Here is an 8,095-nt window from a genome sequence, read left to right as displayed (position 1 = left end):
TGGAAATGCGCCACAGTCCAGGGCCATGCTGGAAGCCCTGGGCTGAGACTTTGTCCTTTCTACAAGAGGGGCAGGACCATATCCAGGATGTGCCAGCCACTGTGCCTGCTGGTGGGGTGAGCAAACAATGCTTGAATGGACATCTCAGGAGGGACACACAGTGACATCTCTGAGATCACCAAATGGGAGGTGACTCAGCCCTGGCCCATCCTGAGGTCCCCTCTCCAATCCCTCTGCCCCTTATGCCTGAGGTTATAAACAAGTGACTCAGAGGAATGATGGGAGAATGCCCCATAAGAGTTCACACCAGTGTCCTGGGGACTAAATTTAACCCACAGCTGCAGCCTCTGGCACTTTGGGAACAAGTTAATCTTGGTGGCTGAGGCTAGTGTACGTGTGTGTGTGTGTGTGTGTGTGCTGGGGGGTGGGGAGGGTGGTGAGGTGTTCAGAGAAGGTTGGGCATAAGGACTGGCTATCCTCTGCCTCTACTCTGACCCCTTAGATGGTAGACCCCAAGGGCCCCAAGGCTACGTAAGCTCAGGTCAAGCTTGGTATAGACCAAAAACAATGAGCATAAACAGCTATCCTGGAACATTAAACTCTTAGTGTTACTTTTTGAACACTAGAATCCACAATGTCACTCATTTAGAATGCTAAAACCCTGGGAGTTTATATACCTAGAATAGTTGAATCCTAGAAAATTAATTTTCTGGTGTGTCTGACACCTTGCAATGTTAAAATCCTGTGACAGTGTTCTCCCAAGAACACAGAACCTCAGTGCTTCTGAACCTCAGCAAAATGGTAACTGTGGCCCTTAGAATCGAACTCATTCAACTCCTCATTGTGTAGAAAGGGAGACTGAGGCTCAACAGACCCATGTGACCTGTATAGGCCTTTCAGAAAGGTGGTGACCCTCTTGCTTTCTTGCACAGTCTAAGGAGGGTCTCAGATCTGGAGCAGAAAGGGGGAAGGATCCTCCCATTTTAAAGGGAGGGCAACAAGGTCCCCAGTGAGTGAATGCCATTGCCAAGTTCATTGAGCAGGAAACCCAAGCACACTGAATCCAAGGGTGGCTGGGGTGAGATATACTACAGGGAGGAAGATGGAAGCACAGAGACAGAAAGGCCCAGAAGGCATGAAGGAAGGGAGACCCTGGAAGAGGGACACCAATGCTGCTTCCTCCCTGGACTGAGGGGCAGAGCTTGAGTCATCCTCTTCCTTCGGGGGTATTGCCTGACCAAGGAATGCAGTTAAGGCCTCGGTGTGCTCCATTTAGAAATGAGGCAGCGAGGCTCTCAAAGGCCCAGACACCCCACCCCCGTCCCATGAGCCCCTGGGGCTGAGTCAAAGCTGCTCTGGGAGGGGGCCTCCACCCAGCTGTCCCCTCTGCATCATGTGCAGGAAGTCAGGCAGCTCTCCTTACAGGGTCTTGTTCACCTCTATATATAGCTCCGAGAAGACAGCTGCGTAGACTGAGAGTGGCCCAGAAGGCAAGCAGAGGAATAGAAAGAGGAGGGTCCCCCTGCAAGGCAGCAGCACCCAAGCCACCCACCATGGCGCTGGGCTTGGAGCAGGCGGAGGAGCAGCGGCTGTACCAGCAGACACTCCTGCAGGACGGGCTCAAGGACATGCTGGACCACGGCAAGTTCCTTGACTGTGTGGTGCGGGTGGGCGAGCGCGAGTTCCCCTGCCACCGCCTGGTGCTGGCCGCCTGCAGCCCTTACTTCCGGGCGCGCTTCCTGGCCGAGCCCGAGCAGGCGGGCGAGCTGCGTCTGGAGGAGGTGTCCCCGGACGTGGTGGCCCAGGTGCTGCACTACCTGTACACGTCGGAGATCGCGCTGGACGAGGCGAGCGTGCAGGACTTGTTCGCCGCAGCGCACCGCTTCCAGATCCCGTCCATCTTCACCATCTGCGTGTCTTTCCTACAGAAGCGCCTGTGCCTCGCCAACTGCCTGGCGGTCTTCCGCCTCGGCCTCCTCCTCGACTGCGCGCGCCTGGCCGTGGCCGCGCGCGACTTCATCTGCGCGCGCTTCTCACTCGTGGCGCGCGATGCCGACTTCCTCGGGCTCTCGGCCGACGAGCTTATCGCCATCATCTCCAGCGACGGCCTCAATGTGGAGAAGGAGGAGGCGGTGTTCGAGGCGGTGATGCGGTGGGCGGGCAGCGGCGACGCCAAGGCGCAGGCGGAGCGCCAGCGCGCGCTGCCCACCGTCTTCGAGAGCATCCGCTGCCGCCTGCTGCCGCGCGCCTTCCTGGAGAGCCGCGTGGAGAACCACCCTCTAGTGCGTGCCCAGCCCGAGCTGCTGCGCAAGGTGCAGATGGTGAAGGACGCACACGAGGGCCGCCTCACCGTGCTGCGCAAGAAGAAGAAGGACAAGGGGAAGGAGGCAGCCGGCTCCAAGGCTGCAGACAAGGGCACCGGCAAAAACAAGGCAGAGGAGGAAGAGGTGGAGGAGGAAGAACGTATCATACCCGGGATCCTCAATGACACCCTGCGCTTTGGCATGTTCCTGCAGGACCTCATCTTCATGATCAGTGAGGAGGGGGCCGTGGCCTATGATCCAGCAGCCAACGAGTGCTACTGTGCTTCCCTCTCCACCCAGATCCCTAAGAACCACGTCAGCCTCGTGACCAAGGAGAACCAGGTCTTTGTGGCCGGGGGCCTCTTCTACAATGAGGACAACAAAGAGGACCCCATGAGTGCTTACTTCTTGCAGGTGCCTGCCCAGCCCTGGGAGGGGCAGCCAGTGCTGGGCTCTGGGAATGGAGAGTGGCCTCCTTGGGGCCCAGGAGAGGCTTGTGTCTACTTGCTGGGGGTTGTCATTGGGTCTAGGATGAGAAGTAGACCAAGGAGGTTGACTGACAGCCACTTGCCTAAAGGCTGAAGACAGTTATAGGCGGTTGACAGTTACATAACTCCAGTGTCTCAGTTTCAGGGGGATGTTAGCCCCAGGTTGGTCTGATATGTTGGAGACTCTATCTCTGCCCAGGGGTTGGGGTCAGACACAGTGAGAAGGAGGAGCAAGGCCAGTGTAGAGGTCTGGAACAGAGGGCTTTGCATGAAGCCAGCACTGGAGTATAGAACAGAGTGTCCCAAACAAAGGGAACATCCTGCCTAGTCTTTTCACTGTACACGTGAGAAAATTGAGGCCGGCAAAGGGCCAGTAGAGTCGGGTGTCCCGTCCAAAGTAGTAGTATAGTGTGGGATCTCAGAGGGCAGAGATGGTTTCCTGGTGACTGGCCATGTAGGTTCAAGTCTTGCTATTTGGGGGGAATTTGGAGGCATGAAGGGGAAGTTAGGATGTTTCTGCCTGGGGAGTGGTAAGCAAGGGATAGAGACTGGAATGAACATAGTGAGTGGTGTGTTCAGTGACGCCTGACCATATGTGAGAAGGGTGAGGGGCAACCTGGTGCCAGGGTTAAACTGGGACTGGGGTGGGGGGTGGGGGGATAGCTCCACCAGTTACCAGCCAAGGCATATCATGGGCTCATTGTTTAATTTCTCTGGACCTCTGTTTGTATATAGGGACATTATTTTTCCTGCTTGATAAGCTTGTTTGAAGGTTACACGATGGTGGTAAAGTGTTCATAGGCACACTGCTGAGCCTTCAGAAAAGTTTCCAGAAAGATGAGCCACTAATATTAATATCATTGTCTTAGACTGTGGAGGTGGAGAGGGCCACTGATTTACACCATAGATCTTATGAGTGGAGGAGCTGTATTTCCTGTAGAGTGGGAAGGGGTGGAAAACAGAGGGGAGGCAGGCCTCAGTTGCAGAGTTGTACTGGGGAAGGGACAGGACTTTGCTGGGGTGCCCCATCGCAGCGCTGTAATGTTGGTTTCTGGGCGCCTTCCTCTGGAGGCCTCGGTTGTTCTTAGCCCGGTAGGAAGATAGGGCACCGTCTCAAGGGATGACCTCCAGGCTGCACTGGCTCCACCTGGAGGCCTGGCTTCCTCTGGGACCCGGGGTGGCTGAGCGGGGCGGCGCGGGGCTGGTCTGGGGACGTGGGGGCCAGTGGCTGACTGGATGCCCCGGCCGGCAGTTTGACCACCTGGATTCGGAGTGGCTGGGAATGCCGCCGTTGCCCTCGCCCCGCTGCCTCTTCGGCCTGGGAGAGGCTCTCAACTCCATCTACGTGGTCGGCGGCAGGGAGCTCAAGGACGGCGAGCGCAGCCTGGACTCGGTCATGTGCTACGACCGGCTGTGAGCGCGGGCTGGGGCGGGGCGGGGCCCGGGGTCGGGGCTGAGGTGCCGGGGGTCCGGGGGTCCGGGGCTGTGGACCGGCGGACAGAGGCGGACTTGGGTAGAGGCGGGGCGATCGGCAGGGGGGTGCGAACGGGGACCTGATGGGGGCCGGTAACGCATAGGATGCACTCGGAATATGTTTTGGGTGGGCGGGCGAATGCAGAGACAGGGACCCAGCGCACGCCTGATCCCAGCGCTCGCCCTACTCCCGTCCCCTTCAGTTCGTTCAAATGGGGCGAAGCAGACCCGTTGCCCTACGCCGTCTACGGCCACGCGGTGCTCTCCCACATGGACCTGGTCTACGTCATTGGCGGCAAGGGCAGTGACAGGTGAGGCTCAGGCCTGGAGCGAGGGCACGAGCAGGTTTGTAGGTTAGAGCGGGAGCACAGCCTTCCCAGGCTCTCAGGGGTTTGTGCGGGCTGCGGGGACTGAGCCCGAGGAGGGGCGCTGTGCTCAGGCTTCCCCCTCTCACTCCGTGTCCCGCACCTTCCAGGAAGTGTCTGAAGAAGATGTGTGTCTATGACCCTAAGAAGTTCGAGTGGAAGGAGCTGGCACCTATGCAGACTGCCCGCTCCCTCTTCGGGGCCACCATCCACGACGGCCGCATTTTTGTAGTCGCTGGGGTAACAGACACGGGGCTGACCAGTTCAACTGAAGTGTACAGCATCGCGGACAACAAGTAAGACTGTTTCCTACAGAGACCAAGGGCCCCACTGTAACTGCCTGGCTGTGTGGGTTTGTGCCTGCTGGCCCTCTCTGTGTCTGTCCTGGCAGGGCCCATAGTCTGCCCTGGGCTCTGCTGTTGAGCTTGGACATCCACACAGAAATAGCCTCTCTCCCCTGATCAGCAATGAGGAGGGCTTCCCCCACAAGGGAGCAAGGGGTAAGGGCAGCTTACTCTGCAGGAGAGAGCTCCCAGAAGTGGGGAAGGAGATGCCAGGTTCCTCATTCAGAGACTCATACCAGGCAGTGGCCTGGTGCCAGGGACACGATGGTGACCAAGGCAGAAGCTGCCTGGTCCTGGGAGGTCTGGAGAAAACTGAGCTGGAAGCCCATCTGGACTTAGCCTGTGGAAGGGACGGTGGGAGAAGGATGCCTCAGGCAGAGGGAAGTTGGTGCCAAGGTAGTTAAGAGGAAGGCCTTGGCTCAGGCTGGATGGGGTATGCTGGGTGGGCTGGAGAGGTGGCAAGCAGGGCTGAGGGACTTTATCCTGAGGGCGGTGAAATGCTTGTGATGGGTTTTAGGCTCACAGCTGTGTTTTCTTAGATGACAGCTGATGTGGAGAACAGATTAGTGATTTCCCAGGAGGCAGCAGTATAGCAAGGGGGGTGGTGGCCTGTAGATGGGGGCACAGCAGAGATGGGGCAGAGGGGATGTACTGGAGAAAGATGCAGGCCAGGGCATCTCACACTATAACAGACACACGAATCTCCTGGGGGTCGTGTTAGAATGCAGATTCTCTCAGGCCCGGGGAGGGGCCTGAGTGTGTCTTTGTAACAATCCCCGCAGGTGATGCTGATGCCTTCTGGCCCATGAGCCACACTTTGAGTTGCAAGAGTTTGGGAGACAGAAGAAATAGAATTGAGATTGATTGGGTGTTGGGGATAAGAGGGACAGGTGGGTGCTTTTGAGGGAGGGTGGGAGGTAATGACCTCTAATTGGCATTAGATCGGAAACATGAGGGTCCAGTTAGGACCTGTGGATTTGAGGGACCTGGGGGCAGCCAGGAGGAGCCCTCCAGGGCAGGGAGAATGCTGAGCTGGGGCCAGCAGAAAATGGAGGAGACGAGCTCCCTTGGGAGAGAGAGTGTAAGAGGGAGAAACCAAGGCCCAAGCCCCAAGGGATAGTGAAGGCAGCTACATCATCCAGGACGGTGCATGAGGACAGGAGAGCCTAGGCAGGAGGGAGGTGAGAAAGTCACATGAGCAGAGATGTGTGCTGCGCCTGGATTTTATGCTCTGTGGCTGGGGACTTGAGTGCTGTTTTGGAGGGTAGGGGTGAAGGCCCAACTTCAGGGCCAGAGGAGGGGAGTGACGACACCCTGAGAATAACTGAGCAGGGAAAGGAGAAGAATGTCAGGCAGGGGCACCAGGGGAGGACAGCTCAGTGGCTGCTGAGGCAGCGAGTAACTAATACTTAGTTCAGGAGCCAAGGAGGGACGCTGGGGAGATCCGTGGTGGATTTCATGGGGCAGAATGGATGCAACGACCAGGGGGCTGTGAAGGGAAATGGGTGGGGCAGGAGAAAGGGGAAGACCCAAGGGCAGTCCTGGGAGGGTCAGGACACAAGAGGTTGTGCTGGGAGCATGGGTGTCTGGGATTCGGGTTTCAAAGAGGTGCAGCTGACGCTGTGGGCACTGGGGCTCCTTAGGCCCCTGGGTGATGTACCTCTTCGTGCCCCCTTCTCCCCACCAGGTGGGCACCCTTTGAGGCCTTCCCACAGGAGCGCAGCTCACTCAGCCTGGTCAGCCTGGCGGGCACCCTTTATGCCATCGGTGGCTTTGCCACACTGGAGACGGAGTCCGGAGAGCTGGTCCCCACAGAACTCAATGACATCTGGAGGTGAGCCTGGCCCAGGGAGGTGAGGGGAAGCCTGAGCAAGGCTGGTGCCCTGCAGTGGGCCTGGCAAGCCTATTTGGGGTTGGGGTGATTCCTCTTCCAGGGAGTCCTGTGGGGAGTCCAGCAGATACGCCCTGCTCGGCCCCGTTCTCTCTGTGTGGCTGGCAAAGTGTGCAGTGGCTCTCAGGGCACCAGGCCCCATTGTGGAGCATCAGCAGTGTCACAGTCAGTAGCTGACTCCAAGGTTAGGGCACAGACCCACAGAAACAGGCCCCAGGGAGTAGAGGGGGCCCAGAAGAGGCAGCCAAGCCTTTCCTCCCTGCTCTGTCCTGGAGACTGGGGAGGCAATCGAGAAGAAGCTGGACCCCAACTTCTCAATGCCATCACTTTCCATGCTGGCCCTTGTTGGGAGTGGAGGGAAAAGGTTTCAGTGCCTTGGGGCACCTGCCGCAGGCATGGGGGTGGGTGGAACTTGGGGGTGGGGGGCTTTTGGAGTGCTAAATACAGAATTCTCCAGAGGAGAGGCTGTGGAGATGCAGGCCTTCCTGGAGGAGTGTGGTATTCCTTGAGAGATGGCCCTTCCTGGAATGTGGGGTGGCTGCTTTCCAGGGGTGGGCCTTGTGGGAGGCCCCCTTTAAGGGCATGAAGCTCGCATACCCAGCCATCCCTCCCTGCTGGGGCCCACATTGCAAGCTGACCCAGCTCGGTGCCCCTGTCCCCCATCCCTCCCACCCCCAGATATAATGACGATGAGAAGAAGTGGGAAGGCGTCCTGCGGGAGATTGCCTACGCAGCCGGTGCTACCTTCCTACCCGTGCGGCTCAACGTGCTGCGCCTGACCAAGATGTGACCAGCCCAGAGGGCCTGAACCGACATCCCTCCCGTCCTGTGGCCACACAGGCCTGCCCTGTGAGGGCTCCAGAGAGGAGGCTGGGAGAGGCCTGAGCCCACCTGGATCCCATCATGCTGCCTGGGCTGCTGTTTCGGCAGGGGACGGAAACTGCTGCCCGGTCCTAGCCTTTCCGGCAGGAATGAGACATTTAAGGGTTCACAAGCATCTCCATATCTTTGGTGTCCTTGTTCCACAGGCCAGATCCACAGAGACTTGTCCCAGGCTACATGCTGGCCCAGTCCCAGCTTGCGTGTGCATGGGTAAATTTTCCCACAGGACTCCATCTCCTTACCTGTCAGATGAGGTATGTCCCCTCAAGCACACCCTGTGGCCAGGATACATCACCCTCCTTAGAAAGAATAAAGTACCTTCTGAGTAAGTAGTTCAGGTCTGGGATCA

At 58.0% G+C, this 8,095-nt stretch overlaps 1 protein-coding gene across 1 annotated transcript; it reads left to right on the top strand.

Moving 5' to 3' along the window:
- The first annotated feature begins 1,553 nt into the window (after nt 1-1,553).
- KLHL40 (kelch like family member 40) lies at nt 1,554-8,044 on the top strand. Its single transcript, XM_039249857.1, has 6 exons — nt 1,554-2,717; nt 4,044-4,204; nt 4,468-4,575; nt 4,740-4,925; nt 6,661-6,807; nt 7,543-8,044. The coding sequence occupies exons 1-6, from the start codon at nt 1,554-1,556 to the stop codon at nt 7,652-7,654; spliced, it is 1,878 nt and encodes a 625-aa protein (XP_039105788.1). The 3' UTR covers nt 7,655-8,044.
- Nucleotides 8,045-8,095: the final 51 nt, after the last annotated feature.

Source organism: Hyaena hyaena, unplaced genomic scaffold, assembly GCF_003009895.1.
Source record: "Hyaena hyaena isolate Hyena2069 unplaced genomic scaffold, ASM300989v1 scaffold_350, whole genome shotgun sequence".
NCBI classification, from domain to species: domain Eukaryota; kingdom Metazoa; phylum Chordata; class Mammalia; order Carnivora; family Hyaenidae; genus Hyaena; species Hyaena hyaena.
This window is presented reverse-complemented; position numbering and strand designations above follow the sequence as displayed.